Source organism: Lissotriton vulgaris, chromosome 7 (genome assembly GCF_964263255.1).
Source record: "Lissotriton vulgaris chromosome 7, aLisVul1.2, whole genome shotgun sequence".
Taxonomy (NCBI): Eukaryota; Metazoa; Chordata; class Amphibia; order Caudata; family Salamandridae; genus Lissotriton; species Lissotriton vulgaris.
Genome location: NC_141695.1, coordinates 884,384,395 through 884,408,000, shown reverse-complemented (window position 1 = coordinate 884,408,000; position 23,606 = coordinate 884,384,395). Strand labels below are relative to the sequence as shown.

Below are 23,606 nucleotides of genomic sequence, written 5' to 3'. Positions count from 1 at the left end.
AGGAGGAGATATTTTTACGCCAGCTTGAGCACCAAGACAACAGTAAAATGTGTGCATACACAACTATATCATGCACATACACCAGAACTCCCCCTACCCAGAAGTAGTTTGCTAGACAGAATGATGGAGTAGTTAATGAAATTTCAAATTAAAAGCCTTGATCCAGTCACCCCCTACCTACCATACTCGGTGACCAACCTTACCTGGTACACGCTCCCGCAGACCAGAGGAAGTTGATAAACAACAAACACATCATTGTTGTTCTTACTAAAGCCAGAGCATGTGGTCGCCGCATTGATGAGATGTACGGACCCCAGGTCCAGAGATGGAACAGTAATGTACTTTGAGACGGCGACAATTGCTTGTCCCGTGTGGGAGCAATGGGCAGTCACTAAAAGCAAGTGGAGAAAGGCAAATCCCAGTTAGTCAATGCCACAGGTAACCCCAGATTATAATGCAATGTGCAAATGAAACGAGCCATGACTGTCCCACCGTTAATCTAGCATAGCTCCCCACTGGCCTCCACACCAAGTACCCCACAGTGATCAATGGTTTTCTATGCCAAAATCTAATGCAATTGAGCAAACAGACCAGATTGTATTGCAGCACTGAAAGGTCTTAGCAACGCTAACCTGATCTGCCATGGTAAGTGACTATGGATTTGGGGGAGGGGTGATAGAACATTTATTTACCCATGTTAAAGTTAGCCTAAATTGCACTGCTGAAGACAAAGTGGCTTTTTAAACTTTCATGGAAATTTTCCTGTGTACAGGTTTCTCTCCCTCCGTTTTTCCTTTTTCATAAAATAGTCGAAATGAAATTCATGTTGTGGTGCAGTTTCTTGTACTGTATCCAACTTGTGCTTCGAAGGAAGCCATGCCTGAGGAATTCCTGCATATTGACCATTATAAAATGTATTGTGTAAAACGCCGATAGAGGCATAGAAGTGGCAGGTAAGGCCACAGCTCAAAATCCATGCCCAACAATCTATTCAAGATACCCACTTGGTGACTCATTAGACTCATTAATCCCTAGCTAGGTTAGTTTGTACCACAGCATGCACCCACCTGGACTCCCAAAGTAGCATGGGATGGAGGAGCTGCTGAAGTCGAAGCAGCAGCTATTTGCCTTGCATTCAGCCTGGGTGATGGGCAGACTGCCGCAGGCTAATCGGTTTGCTTTATGCACTGCATCGCACACATCTGCACTGGGAGCATCCATGGCTGTAAAGAAAGCACAACAAGGTTCAATACAACCCCCAATATGGAAGAAGAGATGACCGTTCCCAGAAGATACTATATCTAGAACACTAGCCGTCCCCTTACCATGCAAGACTGGGCACCTCAGCATCTTTTCCCGAGAGATCTTCAGTCCATCAAGGACTTCTTCAATCCCAAGGGTCATGGTGTACTCTCCATCCTGCAGCATAAAAGATGAATAGGTTAAGGTGATGAGGTGAATGAGCTACAGTACAGTAGCATGGACTCATTAGGTCCCAGCGCATATTCCGCCAACCCCCAAAAGTGCTTGATGCATCATTAGGAATCTATGGTAGTTGACATACAAGTGGCAGATTTTCGACCTCAAAATAAATATGTAGTCAGTTCAGTAGACCAAGACTTGACAAGTAGGCCCAGCTGCAAGCATGACCTCATGATGCACCACTGCAACTATGCTGCTGGTGTCATCTGTTGCGACAACATACGAGACAAAAATCAGTTCTTAATTATGGAACAATTTGTGTAGAGAAAAGTGGTAAAGCAGAAAAGTAGGCATTTAAAAGAGAAAAGCTCTCAAATACTGGACAGGTGTGGACCCCACACTTGGGAGGATTAGATTCATGTTCACTTTCTCCTAATACTTTAGAGCCGAACAACAAAATTGGTCAGTCTGTAATTTGGTTTGCAAAGAACGACTCTAGGCATGGATGGAAATGTAGCGGACCACTGGTCACACCAGAAGCTCTCACCTTCTCATTTATGAAGCACCCAGTATAAGCGGCACCAACAACCGGGGAACCATCTGGCTTACGCGACACCCAGGTCCCACAGGAAGAGTCATTTTGGAGACTGTGCATCATTCCATCCGCACCTAGGGAGGGAAGAGCACACGGTGAGGAGACATTCAGCCCTAAACATTGTCAAAATGTAGCTACTCCCAGCACCCTAGGACTTTCCAAATGTCACTAACAAACGTCGCTTTGTGTAATGATGAAGGAGGAAAGGTTTCCAATCCTCTCCTAGGTACACCACGCATGCATACATTAGACGTCACTTTCGACTAATTAGCACAGGTCATCCTGTAAAGGAACCACCTATACACACGCTGGGAAGTCAAATGAAGTACATTCCTATCCTTTGTCTCAGTCAACACATAAACGGAGGTCAGCATGCATACATTGTTGCGGTTATATTGATTTAAAAGAGAGTCAAATACGGAACAAGAATACATGTAAACTTCTTCTCTTAAATTGTTCCAGGACATGGCATGCATTAAGGGCCAGCTGAGAATTACGATCAATAAAGAACTGGCTCTGCTCTATATAAACAGAGTTGCATATCAAGGGAGGCCTCGTTACTCCACACCCTTAGCGCCACAGTGAGGGAGAAGGTTGAGAAACTGGCTGGAAATAAGAAGAAAATAAAATAGACTTTAAGGAAAGTGTACAAATACCTATATCCAGCAGATGCGGATTCCGTAGATGAACAAACAAACAAAAAGAAGATGCATCTTGCAGGCATATCTACCAATGATGGGCCCATAAGAGGTTGAAATTCTCAGTGTACCTATAACAGGATAAGGAACTCCTCATCATTCACTCTCTTAATATGTACAAGGCCCTGGATGGCCACACTGGAAATGTCTAGATGTTTTGCTCCTCAACTGGTGAGCATTTTTACAAAACTATATAACAATATTGCCAAGAAATAGTTACACTTAAGCGGGGGGGGGGGGGGGGGGGGACACAGTTCTGCCCAAGTGAGGGAGAGAACTTGCTTCTATGCTCTCCTTACAGAACCGTAACTCTCTCAAATATCAACACAAAAGAAAACCCACATGAAAATAATAGACTCTAGGATAAAACTTCTAAGGACTGGCTTGGTCCACCTATACCAGGGGAACTTTATCAATGATGGACATGCCAACAACATGAATGTGGGACAGGTTACCCAGCTGGTCATGAAATTCAGTTACCAGTTAGCTTTGTCTTGGATGTGACGAAGGCATTGACCAGATTGGCTGCTTAAATCCTCAGGCTAGAGCTGAAGTCCGATGGCCAAGATAACTTTAAATGGACAATTGTCACCTGTGCAAACAGGGGCCTGACAAGGTTTCCACCTCTCCCTAATTTTGTTCCTGGTGAGCAGTGAGCCTTCTGCCTGCCAGCATCCCCAAGAAATTCTAGGGCACTCTTTTGGACCCGATGAGCACCAACAAACATTTGCCGACGGCAAACTGCTAACACTAAGTGATCCAGAATTTTCCCTCCCAACCCCATCACTCAATTGCAGATATTACAAGACCAAGCTGTATATAAAATAAGAAAGATCAGAGTGTCTTAATTTCACCTCCAAAAGAGACAGTAACAGGTTTACAACAAGCCTACCATTTTAAATGGGCTTAGACACATTACAAAGCCAGGGATACAATAACATTTGCAGTACCAGACTAGATAAAGAAAAATATCCCCATCTCCTGACTGAAATTTCCAGAGATTTGTGGAAAATGTCCTTACTATCTATATTCCTTTAACCCCTTCGCTGCCAGGTCTTTCCTCCCTGTGCGAAGTCTTTTTTGGCTATTTGGGTGAGTTTGTGCTTATGCCCCTGTAACTTTTTGATGTAGACATGTGCTCACTAGCAACTAAGCTAGCCAAAACTTAGGCGCGCACTACCTATGTTTTTTTAACAATATTAATTCACAATTTATACGTTTTGAACTGTTAATCTTTATAGTTTATTTTTTTCCTCAAAGGCTGAAATCAAAATCAATTTTAACAACAATAAACATCTTTGTTAAGCAGGTACATATACAATGTATCACCATATAAAATATTTTTACGACAACGTATTTTTGTAGTTGCAGCAAAACCAAATGCATTTCGGGACTTCTTCGTAGTCCCTTCGTCAGGGGTAACGTTGCAATCTAGAAATAATAGTGGACAAGCACATCATTCGAAGACATCATTTGCAAACAACACAAATAGAGCAAACAACATATTTCAAGTTAAATGTTACTACAAATACGGGAATGGGGTACCACCATCACCAGTGTCACCTTAGTGTTTTTAAACAAAAAGCAAGAAAAGCCACATCGTAACTCACATCTGTGATAGAGGACCACTCCCTCTTTCGCAGCTTGAAAACAATCGACTTTCAGAGACTCCGTTTAAAAAAATCCAATACGTTCTAATTACATGACTGAATATTAATTACTCTAGTAATAACAAATTGAGAGAGAGGGTAAAGGGCACTCTTGGTCCCCCTGGTCAGTATTATTAAACAACTAAAGAGTGTCGTAAAGAATATGTGTATGAGCACTAGACACAGAGAAGGAAGAATCACCCAGAATGAGTTACATTGGAAATCAGTGGGGATTTTTCAGGAAGCCCTCACTCACCACCCTGGGTGGGGACATGCTTCATCATCGAGCCCACGAGGAGAAGCCGAATGCCTCCCTGGTGTGCTACAACGCCAAATTACTGCAGAGCTGGTTCTTCGTGGCAAGGGTGTCAAAAGAAATGTGAATTAAAAATGTCAAATACTGTACCATACAAAAACTTTATTCAATGGTCAGTTTGACATAGATAAAATATGTGTGGAAAAACTACCAGTTAATGACTTGGTTGTTTCCACTTAAAGTGGGGTCAACATGTTTCTGCCCATCTATGTGTCTTTTACTGGGCTTTCGTTAGGACCGTCAGTTAGTGTACCTCGGTGGTATGGGCATGCTAAGGCCCACCCTTACCAGAGGACGTGAAAGTTAAAAGCAGATGTAGAAAAATAAGTGCAAAAAACAAACCATAAGTGATGGGATACCTTCAAGTTAGAGGTACCTGTACAGTTTGTGATTTACAAGATCCACACCCAATGGGTCTCGGGAGGGGGTGGAGGCGACAATGGCACACCGCCTGCAACGCCTGTCACCCGTTCAGCACCTAGCGTCTCCTGCTACCGGACCCCGTAACTTGAAGGCATCCCATCAAAAGGTTTCTCTCTGCAATAGTTTTTTGTTTAGGTCAGTACCGTCTTGTGACAGCACTACCTCTACAATTTGAAATCCAAGTTGTGCTATGGTGTGATGTTTTTCTAACCAATGTAGGGCCAATGTTGAGGTTGTGGACTTATTCCTAATTCTGCTTTTATGCTCTGAAATGCGTATTTTCAATTTGCTTTCGGTCTTTCCAATATATAATAAGCCACACGGGCATTTAATAGCATATATAACTTGGTTGGTATTACAGGCTCCTTCAAATTTTAGTTGGATTGTTTGTCCAGTATGTGGGTGAGAAATCAAATTGCCCACTATAGTGTTGCTGCAATGCACACAATTTGTGCACTTCCGCATACCTCGGTATTCTTTCAGTGGTGTCTTTTCTTCCTTCCTATTGAGTAATTCTTTTATGTTCTTAGGAGCGGTGTAGGCAAATAGAGGTCTTTCCAAAAAGATAATATTGAAATCAACTTCTGATTGTAACAGTTCCCATCTCTTATTAATGATGTTCGTTATTTTTTGTGAGTTCACTGAGAACTTTGATACAAAGACATTGCGTCTTATTACTGTAACTTTTTGACCACATAAGGTATCTACGCCAAAATTGTGTCCTTTTCTTCCAACATCATGGGGATTCTAAAGGTACCCAGGGTTTGTGGATTCCCTTAGAGGGGACCCAGAAAATAGCCAAAATGTAGCTAAATTGATATTCCTTTGAAAAATGGGAAAAAGGGTCTACAAATGAGTCTGTTTTTTTCCCTGCAAATGGTATCAACAAAGGGGCTGTAGGCTGAAATCACCATTTTCCCCAGCTTTTAGGGACAAGCAGACTTGTCAGAAAACCAAATATTTTTACACCGTTTTGACATTTTACTGGGACATAGCATATTTTTACTATTTTATGTGCTTTCAACCTCCTACCAGTTAATGTTAGAAATGGGTATGAAAGTAATAATGGATCATGAAACGCTATAAAAGTAGACAACATTCTGAATTCAGCAAGGGGTCATTTATGTAGATCCTCTAATGTTTCTTTACAGAAACAGTTGAAAATAGGAATAATTGAAAATTAGTTGAAAAAAAACAGCCATGTGTGTCAAAGTTTTCACCTGTAACTTCTTCTAATTATGAAAGCTGTTTGAAAGCAATATACCGTTACATCTGCTGGACCCTTCTGGTTGTGGGGTTATATAGGACTTGTAGGTTCACCAAGAACCTGACAAACCAGAGCCAATAACTGAGCAGTGTCTTGCAATGGTTTATAATGTACCGGGTATATAGCAATTAATTTGGGAAAATATATAAATGGAAAAAAAGAAAAAAAAAAAAAGAAAAAAAAAAATCGGTATGAAAGACACCTATGTATTTCTGAAATTGTAACAAAATATAGAGTTTAGAAACAGTAGATATTTGCACATTTCTGAAATTGTGAGTACCCACACTAGCATGAGAATTATAGGTCATTTTTCAAAATTATTTCTTTTTTTACACATGGTCTTTCATTTGGAAGGCAGAAATGCATCGAAAGTCAATAAGTAATAACAGTTGATCTGCAAATCTGTGTTACCCTATGTCTCCCATTAAAAATGATACCTCACTTGTGTGGGTAGGCCTTATGCCCGCAACAGGAAACGGCTCAAAACGAACATGGACACACTTTCTTTTCACAATGAAACTGACCCTTTTTTTTTTTGCAAAGTGCCTACCTGTAGATTTTGAACCCTAGCTCTGTTGGCACTTAGGGAAAGCTAGCAAAACTATACATTTTTGAAAACTAGACTCAGAGGAATCCAGGATGGTGTGACTTGACTGGATTTCACCAAGTTCTATTACCCAGAATCCCTTGCAAACAAACATTTCTAAAAATAAAAAAATATACATATTCCTCACATTTCTGTGGTGGAAGGTTCTGGAAACTGCGTGGATGCACAACATTCAACCCACCCTGCGTTCCCCAAAGTCTTCTGTAAAAATGGTACCTCACTTGTGTGGGTAGGCCTAGTGCCCGCGACAGGAAACAGCCCAAAACGCAACTTGGACACACCAAATTTTCACAGTGAAAACGGGCCCTTTATTTGCAAAGTGTTTGGCTGCAGATTTTTAACCCTAGCTCTGCCGGCACCTACGGAAACCTACACATTTTTGAAAACTAGACACCAAGGGGAATCCAGGATGTGGTGAACTTTCTGGCTCTCACCAGATTCTGTTACCCAGAATCCCTTGCAAACCCCAACATTTGTTTTTATAAAAAAAAAAAAATTCTTCAAATTTCTGTGGTGCAAAGTTCTGGAATCTGTGTTGATCTACAAAATTCCACCCACCCCGCATTCCCCAAAATGTTCAGAGAAAAATGGTACCTCACTTGTGGGGGTAGGTCAAGTACCCACGACAGGCAAGGGCCTAAAACCTATTGCAGCAACATCATAATTAACTATAACAAAACTACTTGGTTGGGGGTTTGGGGGGGCAGGGCCACCTGGTTTTTTGGCCATAGGCTCGCCTCCATCTAGGTAAACCTACCTAAACCACACATTTCTGAAAACTAGACACGCGGGGGGAGTCTAATGGAGGTATGGCTTGCGTGGATCTCCCAATGTTTCCCTACCCAGAACCCCCTGCAAACCACAAATTTAGCTGGAAAAAACTCACATTTTCCAAATATTTTTGCGTGGAATCACCTTGCTGGCACAAATGTGCTTCCCCACAGCATTCTCCTTAGTGTCCCGAGTAAAACGATTCCTCACTTGTGTGGGTGTCCAATGCAAGAACTGGCTAAAACACATTTTTAAACAAATGTAGCGCGTAGAATTGTTGGTGCTATACCCTAAATCCGTATGTTTTGGGCTCTTCCAAGTCACAGGCCCTTGCCCCACCAACACAAGTGCGGAACACGACACCAAAAATGCAGATGCACCCTATGTATCTGGAAATTACCTGGTTTTGAAGGGGGGGGGGGGGGAGGGTCACATGAGTTTTTGGTCCCAGGCTTGACGGCCATCATGGGAAACCTACCAATCCCACACATTTCTGAAAGCTAGACACCCGGGAGAGTACAGCGAGGTATGGCTTGAGTGGTCTCCCAACGTTTTCCTACTCAGAAGCCCCTGCATACCTCAAATTTTGCTGGAAAAAAATAAATCACTTTTTTCTCAATTTTCTGTCTGGGAACGTTCTGTAATCTACATGGATCCACAAATTTTCTACCACCCAGTGTTTCCCCGAGGTCTCCCGATAAAAATTATACCTCACTCATGTGGGTGGGTCAAGTACCTGCGATAGGCAAGAGTCCAAAAGGTATTGAGATGACATCAAAACGACCTATCACAAAACCTGGTTTTGCAAGGGAGGTAAATCTGGGTTTTTTTTTTTTTTTTTTTTTTTTTTTTTTTTGAAAACCTTTATTGAGTCTTCACAGATTAGTACACAGCACGTCGCCTACAACCCAACCGGGCCGGCCGCTAACATAGCGTATAAGCAATAAATATGCAGTAACACAGTACATGCTGTCGTGAGGACTTGAGGATAAAGCACCAAAAGGAAATTGTGAAGGAGTTGCGAATGGTCCTTGCCAAATTATGAGGTTTTCGTTTTTTGTTTAATACCTAAAAAGGGAAAACATTCAAACTTCGGGAAATCACGTTGCCATCGACACAGGAAACTGAATGCCATTCAGGTGGAAATGTGCCTCTGAGTCCATTCAAATTGCGCTTTTCACATTTTGGTAAATACCGTAGCAATTGCCCCATTCCGTTATATCGCCCCCATCCAGTGCAGCCCCTCCTCCCACCATCATGCCCTCCCTTCTCATTCACTCGTCCTCATCCGACTCCAGTGTGTCCCCTTCAGGGAGTGGCTCACAAATCTCACCCCGGTAAACATTCCATGGGGACCAAACTTTGTTCCACTTGGCCGGGCACCCCCTGGATAAATACACCGCCCGCTCCGTGACCATGGTCCTATCCATATTCACACACCATTGGGAGGCCTTCGGCAGATCTGCCACCCCCCAACGCTGTGCGATGTCCCTCTTCGCCATCATCATACCAATCGTTACCCAGAGGCGACCATGTCGGGACAGGTCAGTTGGTTCCCACACATTAAGAAGACAGCGACGTGGTTCTGGAAGCACGGAGACCTCTAGGACTTGTGAGACGGTGCGCATGACCTGACACCAATATGTTTGTATAAGGGAGCAATCCCAGAATGTATGGAGTAGTGTGCCCTCCTCCCCGCAGCCGCGCAAGCAGAAGGGGTCAGGGGCTCGCTGTATGTGGTGAAGCAATGTTCTGGTGTAGTATGTCCTGTGCAGAACCTTGAGTTGGATGAGTCTCATTCTAGAGGATATGCCCGCCTCTTTAGGGGATGCCAGTGCCTCGTTCCATTCGTGTTCATCCATCTCCCCCACGTCCTGCTCCCATTTTCCCTTAAGAGGCACTAGCGGGTCTGGGGAATTATTCAGGAGTTTCCGGTAGGTAAGGGAGGTGGCCTTCTCCACCACATAGTCAGTTAGGAGGCGATCCTCCAGCGGGGACGACTCTGGGAGAGTTGACCCCACCGGAATAACCGCCAGCAGAGCATGACGCACTTGAACATACCGATAGGTTTCATGTGGTCCCATTTCGTAGAGTTCCTTCAGGCGGTCGAACGTGATGACAGCCCCATGGTCCCACATGTCTCCCACTGTTGAGATGCCTATGTCATCCCAGCGGGAGAACCCCTTGCTGGTCCGAAGGTTGCCCAGAGCACGTGAATCCCAAAGCGGGGTGAGCTTAGTGATAGTATCTTTCCAGCCTAGCGCAGCGGTGGCTGCGTGCCAGACGGAAACTGTGATCTTAGTGGGCCCCCTCAACAACCTGAGTTTACGCTTGTCATAGAGCGGGGCCAGCAGGGTACCCGCCCCTAGCTGGGCCCGATCCGCCTGGAATGCAGGGTCCGACTGTGATGCATGCAGCCATTGATTAATCGGTCTAAGCTGAGCCGCCCAATAATAAAGTTGAAGGTTAGGGAGTGCGATGCCACCCTCGTACCAACCTTTACAGAGCTTGGCGTGAGCTATCCGTGCCGGGCGATTGTGCCATAGTAGACTAGTGACCACTGCCGCCACCCTTTTGAAGTACCTGGGGGGCACCGCAAAGGGGGTGTTGTCCAGAATATACAGAAAGCGGGGCAGGGATTTCATCTTAAAGAGGGCTGCTTTTCCCAGCATCGTTAGCGGTAATCCTGCCCAGAAGCTCGCATCTCGCCTGAGGCGGTCCAGCGGCGGCTCCAAGTTCAACTTTTCAAATTCCGCCGGGTCACTCGTAACATGAACACCAAGATATCTAAAGGACGTGCCGGCCAACCGCAGGGGGCAGTCAGAGCCAACCGCGGGTGGGCCGCCCGCCAGGGTGTATAGTTCAGATTTAGTCCAATTAATTGTGTAGCCCGACACCTCCCCGTGGGCATTGCAGATACTTAAAAGAGCCGGGATGCCATGGTCAGGGTCCGTCAGGTATACAAGCATATCATCCGCGTAGAGCGAAATGCGGTCCTCCCAGCCCCCCCTCCATTGAATCCCCTTGAGCAAGGGGGTGGTCCTAATGCGGATTGCCAAGGGCTCTAGCGACAGTGCAAATAGTAGGGGGGAAAGAGGGCAGCCCTGCCGAGTGCCGCGTTTGAGCGGAAAGGAGCGCGAAATGTGGCCATTCGCCACCACATGCGCTACCGGCATAGTGTACAGCAGTTTAATCCAGGATATGAAAACAGGGCCGAAACCCATGTACTGGAGAACCTCGAAGAGATACGCCCATTCAACCATGTCAAAGGCCATCTTGGCATCTAGGGCCAAGATGGCCGCTGGTTCGTCGAGTTCATCCGTTTTGGCCAACACCCCATGCACCCGCCGTAGATTGAGTGAGGTGTTCCTGTGGGGCATAAACCCGGACTGGTCTGGGTGAATCAGATCTGAGAGGTGGGGCAGGAGACGATTTGCCAGCAGTTTCGCCAGGATTTTACTTTCTGCGTTGAGTAAGGATATAGGGCGGTATGAGGAGCATTCCTCCGGAGGTTTGCCAGGCTTAGGGATAGCCACTATTGTGGCCGTCCGTTGGTCTAACGGGAGTACCCCCGCAGTACGGCACTCCTCATACATTCGAAGCAGGTATGGGCTAATAACAGCAGTGCGGTCCTGGAACCATTCAATTGGAATTCCGTTTGGTCCGAGCGCCTTGCCCGTACGCAGGGCCCCAATGGCGATCCGCAGTTCGTCAGCAGTGAAAGGCGTCTCAAGCTCAGCCGCCGCCTCGGGCAACAGCGCCGGGATGGGCAGATCATACAGTGCGCTTTGGGCCGCAATGGCCGTGACGTCCCGCTCCGGGGTGTAGACTTTCTCGAAGTGGGCAGCCAGCTCCTCTACTATCCGAGCTGGGTCCGTGTGAGTGTTCCCCAGGACATCCCTGACCTGTTGGATCCCCTTGGCACTCCCGCCTCTTTTGTCTAGCCAGGCCAGCATTTTCCCTGCTTTGTCCCCCAAATCATACACTCGGTTCTGTGTGTCAGTGATGTGACCTTGGGCAATGTGTCGAGCATGGTCTGTATAGAGACGCTGGGCCAGCGTGAGCGCATGCAGTGTGTCGTCAGTGGGGTCCGTTTCATGGGCCGTGGTTGCGGCACGCAGTCGTATCTCGAGCGCCGAGTGGTCCGCCGCCTGTTCTCGCCTATACGAGGTTATGGAGCTAATGGCTTGCCCCCTCAGGACAGTCTTATAGGCCTCCCATAGCACCTCAGCCGAGGCTGCGGTAGGCTCGTTCTCCATAAAGTAATGTGTTGTGGCGGTCTGCAGTGCTTTCCGGACCTTCGGCACCTTAAGATATGAGGCATGCATCGGGAAGACGCGGCGGCGTGAGCGTGTTTGTGAAGTAATGGTGAGAGTCAGTGGGGAGTGATCCGAAATGCCCCTTGGGTGAATGAGCACCTCTTCTACGCGCTGCAAACCATCCCCAAGCGCCAGAAAGTGGTCAATGCGGGACAGGCTATTGTGGACGGTGGAATGGAAGGTGTACTGTCGTAATGTAGGGTGGACGTGCCGCCATATGTCTACCAGCCCCAACGCTTCAAGGAACCTTTGGAATCTGGAGGGACCCCCGGGGAGAGCGGGTGCGGGGAACCTGTCGAGTAGTGGGTCGGCAGGGGAATTAAAGTCCCCGCCCAACAAGGTGTCACCCTCGGGGAGGGACAGTAGGAAATCGCCCAGGGCAGGCAGCATCACAGAGTGTAAGGACGGCGGGATGTACACTGATACTATTGTCAGGGGGCGCCCCTCCCATTGACCACTCACTGCCGCAAAACAACCCTGTGAGTCGGTTTTTGTGCAAATGGTGATAAAAGTTGAGGATTTTCTAAGCAGGATACCCGTGCCCCGGGACCCAGTGGAGAATTCGGAGTGGGCCAACATTGAGTACCCCCGCCTGTCCAGGGCCTTGGTGGCAGTACCCATTAGATGGGTCTCTTGAAGGAGTATGAGGTCAGGTTTATGTCGCTTGACCTCGGACAGAACAAGGCCTCGCTTCACTTTATCACCCAATCCACGCACGTTCCATGCCAGAAGCTTGAGGGAAGAGCCGCCCAATCGCGTCTCACCCGCCTGCATCACGTTATGCCGCTCACCCACCACCATCGAAACTCAGGGGCCTGAACCCGCAGCACATGGCCCACCCTCCCAACATCGTTCCAGTAAACAGCACAGTACATTCTACATTGTTCAGACGATAGCATGAATTTCCCGTAAAACCAAACAAGTCCCCCCCCCAACACCCCCCACCCTGCCTCCCTGCCAAACGGACTCAAAACTGCCCGCCACCCCAACTTAGCAGAGCGCTTAACCCATAGCTGAAACAGAGTACTTGCACGTCGGGGGAGAGTGTCCCCCAATGCAGGCGGTCCCTTTGCAGCCCTCGGGCGTCCGGGCCAGTGTCCATTAACGGCTCAGTAGCGAATCAGTGGGAGTAGAGTTCAGGAGTAACTCGATAGTCCCTTGTGGTATCTTCATTTGCCGCCAGCCGCTCCCAATTGGTCCTGTGGTGGTGATCCATTCTCGCTGGTCCTGGATGGGGAGCGGGAGCCCCGCCGGCTCGTCCCCCCCGATCTGTTGCGTCGACGGTTAGAGGTGCGGTCCACTGTGCGCCAGCCATCCAGCCATTCCCTGGCATTCTCTGCTGAATCGAAAAACCAGACCTTCTTATCCGCTACCACTCGTAGCCGGGCCGGATACAGCATGGAGTACGGTAGTTCTTGGTCGCGAAGCGACTTTTTAACTTCGAGGAAAGTCCTCCTCTTGCGGGTGACCTCCGCCGTGTAGTCGGGGAAAAATGAAATCCTTGAATTCTGGACTTGGATGGGCGGTGCCACCCTAGCGGCCTGGAGGACTGCATCGCGGTCTCGAAAGTTGAAGAGTCTCGCCAGGATGGGGCGCGGAGCTGCACCCGGGGTGGGCGTCCCGCCCGGGACCCGATGGGCCCGTTCTACTGTGAAGAAGTTTGATAGTCCCTTCGGGGCCAGTTTGGTCTTTATAAGGTCTTCAACATATAGGTCCATGGCCCCCTTTGTTTCAGACTCCGGGACCCCCAAAATACGGACGTTGTTGCGTCTGGAACGCCCCTCCTGGTCGTCCAGCTTACTTTTCAAAAGTTTATTGTCCGCCTGCAGCCTCTCCATTGCCACCTGCAGGTCCGAAACGTCTTCTATCAAAGATTTGGTCACTACCTCCACCTGCTTCACCCTTTCGCTCATTTTCTGGAGGTCGGCTCTGATCAGGGTAACCTCCGCCGCGGTCGAACCCACCGTGGCCTGCACCTGCTCCAGTGTCCGTAGCACGTCGTCCAGCGTGGCCTTTTTTGCGCCGTCATTGTCAGAACCCTTCCCCAATGATTTGCGCTGCTCAGATTGTGTGGCCGACTGGCCCTCATAGGCATATTTCCCGAGCTTCGCTTGAGCAGCGTTCTGCCGCTGTCCCTTCCCCGCCATTGCTGTCCAGTGAGACAAAGTCCAAGCTGGAACGGGCCGGAGGTCCGTCGCTGTCCACGGGGGGGAAGAAGGGAATGCAGGGGGGGGTTCAGTACTGGTGGGATGCCAACGTCCGCTGGTACTATGCAAGTGTCGCCGGCCGCCGCGGAGCTTTGGCGGCCTCGGCCAGTTCAGCAAAATGGCGTCTGGTGCCGTGCAGGACCTCCGGTCCGCGTCGAGCGCAGCCAAGGGGCACAGATGCCCAGCGTCACCGTGTATTCCACAGGAGGGGTAGAGCAGCCGGCGGGGAAGGATCGCCAGCCAAAGGTGTCGGGCGATGGCGTCGTCGGCTACTTCCGGATGGTTGCGCCGGGGAGGATGAACTTCCGCCCGGCCTCAGGATTCACTTGACACCGATGCTCGCCTCGTGTCACCAGGCCCGTCTCGCCCAAGGGACGGAGATGAGGTTTCGCCCCGAATTCGGGGTCCAGGCACTCCCAAATTTTCTGCGCCGGTGCCGCTCGGTCACCGCACCCAGTACACCCTCTTCGGACTGAGTAGTGCGCGGATTGGCATGCGGATTGTTGCGGGAAGCCGCCTTGCTACGGGAGCCTCTCTAGGTTGCTGCCGCCATCATCGGCTGCTAGCCACGCCCCCCCTAAATCTGGGTTTTTGGCCCTGGGTTCAGCGGCCATCTGGGGAAACTACCAAACCCACACATTCCTGAAAAGTAGACAGCCGGGGGAGTCCAGCGAGCTATGGCTTGCGTGAATCTCCCAATGTTTCCCTGCCCAGAATGTCCTGCAAACCTCAAACTTAGTTGAAAGAAAAAAAAAAATCATTTCCACATATTTTTCATTTCCACATATTTGAGTGGAATCAATGTGCCGGCACAGATGTTCTACCAAAAAATCCCTGGTTTCTAGTAGGCGTTCTGCCCCCCTGGGGGGCAGATTGGGGGCTACTGCCCCCATGTGCCCCCCAGGGGAGACAGAAAAGCTGTAATTTTTGCGGGGGGCATTGGCATGCCCGTTTTGGGCAGCCCCACCCCTAATTGTAATTGCCCTACAAAAGATCCCTGGTTTTTAGTGATCTTTGTGCCCCCCGCAAGGGAGCAGATTGGCGGCTATAGCTCCAATCTGCCTCCCAGGGGGGCCAAAAGACAAATTTTTGTGTGGGAGTGGGGGCATTCCCCACCCTAATTCATATTGCCCCCCACCCAAAAAAAAATCCCTGGCGTCTAGTGGGCTTTTTGCCCCTCCCCCCCCCCCCCGGGGCATATTTGCAGCTACTGCCCCCCCATCTGCATCCCAGGGGGGACAGAAAGGCTGTTATTTAAGTGGGGGAATTGGAATGCCCGTTTTGGGCTGCCCCACCCTAAAAAATAATTGCCCAAAAAAAGAAATCCCTGGTGTCTAGTGGGCTTTCTACCTCCCAGGGGGAGCAGATTGGAGACTACTGCCCCCATCTGCAGAAAGGGAGAGAGTAAGGCCCATGAGAGGGGAAAGTAGAGCATCCCCAAGAGGGAGGCCCAGAGAGCAGGTGGAGCACATTATGCTTCCAAGTGCATCAAAATGTTTTCTTTTTGTGAAGCAAATGTAGCAGACCTGTGTGTCCATGTGCCTAAGCCTCTGATGGTCTTGGAGACAGAATGGGAATTTGAATGAAGAGGGCCACCCTCAGCAGCCTAGGATCCTGGGAATATCCCCACCTCTGCAAAGCACCAATGTTTGTGCTAAACTCCCCAGAGGAAACAAAACACCAAGTCTAACCCGTGCTGCTGTCATCAATTCTCAGTGTATTTACCAAAATGCAACAAGACCCTTCCGCACCATGATGATTCATCAATCCCCAGTATTCAACTGCAAGTTCCAGAGAGACTCCAGTGCCACAACAGGACCATCCCAGCCACTATGGGTGTTCGGCACATCCAGCTGTGTACTGCCAACTGTCAGGAGTGAGCCCGGCCACCACTATGTAGGAGGTGGAAGGCGAGTTCAGGCAGGCCTCCGATATCCCCAGCCGGCAGCGAGAAACCCATTACCCACCAGAAAAGAACGGATTGAAGTGTTGGATGACACCCTTCATCATATTAGCTTTCTAGAAAGTAGCCCTTCTGCTCAGAACAAGGTCTCTCATTCATCAAAACAAGGTTGTCCTGCCAACATAAGGCCCATTACCAGTAGAGTGAAAGCCCACCAGATAGAACAAGACCTATTGACTAGCAATTCAAGACGTTGCTGCCAGAGCAAGAGAGCAAAGCCCCTTCTTCCCTCCGTAAGAAGAGTTCACTCAGCGATTCGCTTAATGCAGGTTCAATAAGAAGTCTCACTCCCAATCAATCATAAACTTCTGCACTCTGTCAAGATTCATTTTGTGCTACCTACTCCACGATTTCTTTTTAGCTTCTCCAACCTTTCAAGAAATCTGTCATTATGCAAATCTGCAACTCCTCTACCCCTTCAAAACACCTTGCTAAAACTGGAGTCAATTCCTTAAAAGTCACTTCTCCGCCAAATCTATTGAAAAAAAAAAAGTCATAACAATTTTGAACATATGATTCTAATGGAATTTCCAGAAACCATGACGGCTGGGTAATATCATTGTGCTCGGCAGGGATTCCTCAAATCATGTCTTCTACTTTTTACTAACAATAAATACCAATAGGACAGCACCTTACACCAAGCCCCAAATCTTTCTTTAATAAATGTCATCCCCTGTGAACATAAGGCTGCAGGCTTCACCCCTTCAATGGCTATTTTATTCTATGTTAATGGAAAGATTATGCTCCAATCCAGCAATGCAGATCCAATCTCATGATATCATCCTTTGCAATCCCTCAACCCCTTCCAATGGCACCCTGTGATCTCCCAATTCCTAACCAGTATAGCCCTGATACGACCGCAACTGTCTATCTTCCTCCCCCGGATCACACCTCCATACTCCCAATCTGCCCACCATTGACATGACCCCTTTCGGTTGTCAAATACTTCATATATCCCCTCTTCCCAATACCCTCACAACAACCCATCCAATGACTCCTCTGCTTTTAACTTATCATTACCCCAGCAACTTTTCTGTCTGACTTCCCCTTTAACAGTCCCCTGAACAACCATACCACCTCTCTCCTCGCTATCTTCTCCCCTAAGAAACTCTTCTGTTCCTATCTCACTGCTATACCTTCCTTCTCATTCCTATCTCACCTCCCACCAATGAATTTCTCCATTCCACCTGTTCTACACGTCAGCCCTCTCATATAAAACCTACCTCTTTTGGCTGCTATCGCCACACACTCTTCCTCCAATCAACACACCCACCCCCAATCTTGCTACTCTTCCCAACTCTTACTCATCTGCCTTTTGCTCACCCACTAAACTTGCTCCCCTCCCCCCAATAGCAATACAGAAACCACATCAGCTAGCACACCACAGCCATCCCTCTCCTTCCATTTCATATCCTAATTTCTACCTTTCTGCCACTGTGGAGGACTACAACTGGCCCTGACATAAAGACCAACCTTTCTAGTCTGATTTCAACCTCATCACAGACAACTCAGTTGAACACATCTCCTGAACTCACTCCTTGCTCATCGATCCCTCTATAACACTTCAGACTATACCTCCTCTGGCTTCTTCGCTCTAGCTTGTAGCCTCTCCAACTTTTCTATAAAAGAAAATTAACTCCTTGTCACAAGCAGTTTCTCAACTCTAATCCTTGTGGTCACACTCAACTACTGTTTGCCCCATAATCCCCAAATCAGTGCTCGCTCCCTGAAGAACTCATACAGGGGTGTCAATCTACCTAAAAGCAACACCAGCCTAGGACCAGTAGAACAATTCCCTCACTGGATTATGATCTGCTTCAATTTTGCAAAAGCTATGGGAACTTCAATGTAGTCAGCAAACCCCGCATAACCGTTCTTAAGAATACATCCATCTAGAACCACAGACGACCCTCACCATACTCGCCCACCAGGAATAAGGGACTCAACCTCATTGATGTTACCACTGAATGGCTGAATGATGCTCCAGAAAAGTCCTAGTCTCCTCCCTTCACATTAGTCTATTATTGGCTGTAACAATGAAACCAGACAAAGTGGTGGTGTCGAAGTAAGTCATAGAAGCATGCCTAGCAGCAAACTACTTTCAAATGATATCACTTCCTTCCAATTGTTGCCCCACTAGACCACAAATCTCAGAAGGAATACATGTAATTTGTTTGTATTGATTTCTTAAAGATTTGGTATAGCGCAGGCTCTACCTGAATGTTTTGAAGCACTTTATAGGAGCACCAGTTTTTTTTTCGTTTTTTTTTTTAAGGTACGGAGAGATTAAGAGATTTGTATTAATAATATACATCATACACACATCAATTCCATCCTTCTAATGAAAACCAAACTCATCGAGGAATGCTTTGGATTCATATCATCACAGCTTGAAGCCCTCCTCTTCCTTGTAGAATTCAGTCTTCACTGGGGTGAAGATAAACATGTGAATCGGTTCTCTTTTCTACAGGACAACAATCTCCTCCAGCACTCTCAGAAACCAACACATTACAAATGCTCTATTCTCGATCTCACCATCTCCAAGTGAACACTTATGAACCCCAAAGGCTCAATTCCAGTGGATTGGTTCCACAATCTAGAAATGTCTTAACCCGTTGCGTGCTCATGACGGCTCCACGCCGTCATGAATCACGGGCAGCGTGTGCTCATGACGGCGTGTAGCTGTCATGCCGCTGCCGCTCCGCCCACGCGGAACTGATTCCCTTCCTGTGCGGGCGAATTTGTGAGTGGGCAGGGTCATGACAGCTTCATGCCATAATGAGCACATGCCGCCCGTGACATGACGGCATGGAGCAGTCATAAGTACGGGAGCACTACGCCCACACCCTAGCCTCTCCCGTGCCAGAATTCACAGGGAAGGGGTTAAAGCTATCAGTTGCCCTTCGAAAAACTTTTGGCCAATTAAAGAGAGTAAAATCATGACAATAAAAAAAATTTAAATCAATTCCACAACAGAAGAATATGAGTGCATTGGTAGCCTAATTACTGAATATGCTCCAATGAAATGCAAAAGAAAAAAAACGGCCCACGCTTCTCTTATCTGGTTCTTGGAGGATCTGTTTACCGAATAAGTCATCTGAGGCATTTAGAGAAAACCTGAACACACTCACCCTCATCCTTAAGACTTACTGTTGTCGGGCCACTAGAAGAAACTACAAATCTCACATGGCCATAGATGCAGATTTGAGCTGGGCAAGTCATTTAATCCCTTCCTGCCTACAAACAAAATAATGTGTCCTGGTGTAATGTAACTGGTGCTCGTGTAAAGTGCTCCAATACCATCGTACCACGCTTGTGCTACATAATACGACACAAAGAAAAATTAAAAAAAAAAGAAATAGGTGTGATGCTAAATCTAGCCACATTAAATCCATGCTTGTTGCTGTTAAAAAGAACCCAATGCTACATTTCCTTATCAATCAAACTCCACACCAACATCTAAATGTAAAGAACTTTCCATCTCCTTTGCAGAGCAATATAAGTCTATTGAGCAGCCACTTCTGCCAAAATCCACTGCTCCCCATGATTTCACGCTGATACGCAAAGCCCAGGGCTCCTGGTCTTTCGCTAACACAATCTTCAAGTCAGTCACCCTATCTGAGGTTTTGCTTAGCTCACTGAACAAAGAAATAGCCAATGTGCCGCTACCATACTGGAACACCCCAATAACCTCCTCACTTAAAGTTTCACCCAGGCCGAGAAAACACTTTAATTATGCTAGCATCATTTCTGTACTTTCTGTAATTTTGCATTATGCTAGTTAAATGAAATTGGGTCATTTTGCGGCATTCACTGCAGAAATTTACAGCTAACATGCAATTCATAGTAAAAATTAAGTGTAAACACACAGGAGGAACAGAACGAGACCGACTTCGCAGTTCTCTTGTTTAAATGAGTCCTTGTGGAAAAAATGCACACATGAATTTTACACTAAAATATAGAGAAACAAGATCGATTTGCATTCGGCGTAATTGATCACAATTGTGTGTAATGTTGCCTAAATTTCACATATTAACACAAAACCAAATTAAGTCAATGCCCCCCCTCCCCCCCAATAGTCTGAAATCGATTAGGTCTTTGCTATCCTGAGGAAAAAAATTGCAGACAACAATGACCTGAACAACTTTTGCAAGATGTCACTACTTCCCTTCTTAGGGACGGTATTAGAAAGGCACTTAATATCAAAACTATCACTCCACACTGAGTTCGATAACTTTCTTGACATCTTCCAGTTCAGCAGGGTTAAAGCACAGACACTGCCCTTTTGCAAAATGTGAATGGCTCTTTGCCTCTTAGACTCAACTAACTCATGTCTACTTGTTATCCTAAGCCTTTCAACTGTCTTTGATATAATCAATCGCCATCCTCTGATCAACATCCTGGAGGAATGAATGTGCCTGAACCGGACAGACCCAAAGTGGTTTGACTCCTATTTAGGTAATCATTACCAAATAGCCAAAATGGGGACCTGGGTTTTAGGCGAAACCAATTTAGAACAAGGAGGGGCACACAGGGCTCTATCCTCTCCCCTGTCCATTTTAATCCGTATCTTGAATTTCCAAGTGAAGTGTCAAGAAAAATATGGAATTATTTACCATCAATGTGTGGAGGATACCCAGATCTACCTAAACCCATTGGTCTGCTCTCCTCCAAACTGAATCATCACTTAAAACTCACTCCAACTAAAACTAGATTTTTACTAATCTCTCTAAAAATGGTCAACCTCCCTATGCAAGATTGGCTGTAGTGCTTCTATACCCTGATCTGTGAACTAGCCATTGTGGAGAATGCCGAGTCACTGGGCTTATCCTCGACTACTGTCTAGACCTCTAGAGACACATCTCAGCCTTGGCCAAAAGCACATGGCAACAGTTAATACTGCTCCAGTTCATTCCCAAGCAAGACGTGAAATCAGTGGTCCAGGTACTGTTTCACTTCAGACTCAATTAAGGTTACCCACTCCATTCTGGTCTTCTGAAAGTGCATCTTGCTACTCTGAGAGCAGTACTCCATACAGCTACCTGCTTTGCGATATGCCACATGAATTTCAAGTACATCTCTCCCATTCTTTGCACCCTGCAATGGTTCTCCATCAATACAAGAGCCCTCCACTGCCTCCTACCTGATTGGGAAACTGTCTGTCTCTGGAACTCTGGGAGGATTCTCTGTTAATGCAACAATGCTTTAGATATACCTCCTACCAGTCCTTCACACAACCTCTTGTCTCTTCACACCCTTCCTATTTCAGAAACCTCTGGCTTAAAGTGGGGATTGTTCTTCGCATCTTCTATGTTTACATCATCTGCATTCCATTAGTAAATGTTGGTTCTCTCTGCTCTCTTGGTTACCTTCTGCTGACTTACACTGAAGGTTAGTAAATTGTAAATTGTTGTGTCTTGTAAAGCGCACTGCTACCCGGAGGCCTCGTAGCGCTATAGACCGCTGGGGAACCCGTCCTGGCTTTCCCTGTGAGATAGTCCCTCCTGGGCGTCTCCAAGGTGAAACCAGGCATCCCCGGCGTTTGTGTGGGGCCGTTGTGGAGATGAGGCAAGCTAATGCCCAGAGTTGCCGAGTGTGCTCCCTGGTCGGAGTAGGCACCGATGCGAGAATTATCAGTCCGCTGATCCTGGTCCAAGACCCTGCCGCGTCGGGAATCGAACCCTGGTCCCGGGCCGTTCTCTGCACTCGGGTCTGCCGCCTCTAACCAGTGAGCCACACCTCCCAAGTCAATTATTTCCCCTCCATTAAGGTTATTTCAGGTATGAACTGTTTGTTTCTTGTGCCAATACGTTGTTCTGTGAGGTTTGTTAACCAGAGCTTCATTTCTGCTCTCTTGCTGAAGCCCTCCAATGCTTTCAGGCCAAGTCCGTGGTGTATGAAAACTGCAAAAACAAATCGATACATCTAGTTTGTGTAGCTGTATCCCTTGTGAAGAGCAGAATGCCATCACTCACATTGAAGTTAGACATTGGCTGAGTCATTGCACCATGATGTAGCGGGCTGAAGAAAAACGTGAATGACAGGACAACATGCCAATGGGCAAAGAGGGTTGGCTAAAATATAAGTAAATAAACAAATGAATAACGTTTTGTAAAAGCAAAAAGGTCTTCGCTAGTGCCAGACCTAACAATTCCAAGTTTTAATTACATTGCAAGAATATGGCGAGGGGCTGTGTAGTCAGTTGCAGAACCCGTAAACCTCACGTTTAAGTTTAAAGATGATGATTAGCTTGAAAAAAATAACACACATCTCTCTTTATCTGTCATGGGTAACCACATCTGAACGCGGTCGCGAACCCAACAGAGCATTGCATTCTGGTACCTGCAATTTTAGATTTTTGCCCATGTTCCCACTTACAAACGACTGACGGAGGTGGGTGAATATTAAGAAGGAGGAGGGGTTGCGACTGTTTGGAAATCTTACACGTAACCCTAGTTTGCGCTTTTAATTTGGATTAAGTGGTGAAAATAGTTTATCGCAGGTTCCTTTTCTACATCATCTCAAGCACCCGCATATCAGCAGCAGGGACACGTGACAGATGGGGCAATACATGAACATTAGCTGAAAGGCCGACTGCAGCCACTCTGCTTAACACGTCATACGCACCCAGGGTGGCCCGAAAGAATTGGCCATACATTATTTTCAAGAGTTTACTCTCCTTACTCACCCTTAGCAGTGATTATAGGCGCAAGCTTTCCTGTGTGACTTGAAGACAGAGCAAACTGCAGGCTCTGGAGACCACAATCCAACACGTAGGGTCCCCCATCAAGCACCAACTCATCGAGGGTCCCGAGAGCCCCCATACGAGACACTAACCCATAGAATAACGACAGCACAACCAGAGCTCTACACCCACCCATTCTGCCTGGGACACTACAAGCGTCTCCCTTCAGTGGAGGTAGGCAGTGTGTGCGACAGACCCTTCAGCCAGCCGTCCGTGCGCGGGTAAACTCAGGTGAGGCCAATCAGCTGTCAATCACACCTGCCGACAATCAGCTAGGGTAGGCAATCAAGGCAGCGCGTGAAGGGAGACTCGATCGTAAATATTAAAAACTATCTTTTATATGTGCTGCTGTATCAACTGGACACAGTCACTTGTTCCCACGCAAAGAAAACTGACACAGTAGGGGCCCTATCTCGCTCTACGCCGCCGCACCATGTATTGAGGTCTAACCTTTCATTTAACAGACAAGTGTATTCTGGGGCTTTTAGTTTTGTATACTTCATTTAAACCAAAGTGACTGAAACATTTGATGATGATTTGTAAGAGGAAAACAGAGCAACATCCGGTTACCCGTTTGGATTATGTTTCGTTACAACATGTACAAATACCACGCGTGCTATTACA

At 47.1% G+C, this 23,606-nt stretch overlaps 1 protein-coding gene across 1 annotated transcript in view; it reads right to left on the bottom strand.

The window, feature by feature from the left end:
* The window catches only part of LOC147702617 (zona pellucida sperm-binding protein 4-like), a 79,007-nt gene extending 55,810 nt beyond the window's left edge, over positions 1–23,197 (bottom strand). Inside the window, exons 1-5 of the mRNA XM_086928812.1 lie at positions 22,926–23,197; positions 1,970–2,091; positions 1,326–1,419; positions 1,068–1,223; positions 204–391 (exon numbers count right to left, since the gene is read on the bottom strand). Of these exons, the coding sequence (XP_086784938.1) occupies positions 204–391; positions 1,068–1,223; positions 1,326–1,419; positions 1,970–2,091; positions 22,926–23,118 (753 nt within the window). The 5' untranslated portion in view covers positions 23,119–23,197. The remainder of the gene's footprint in view (positions 1–203; positions 392–1,067; positions 1,224–1,325; positions 1,420–1,969; positions 2,092–22,925) is intronic.
* Positions 23,198–23,606: the final 409 nt, after the last annotated feature.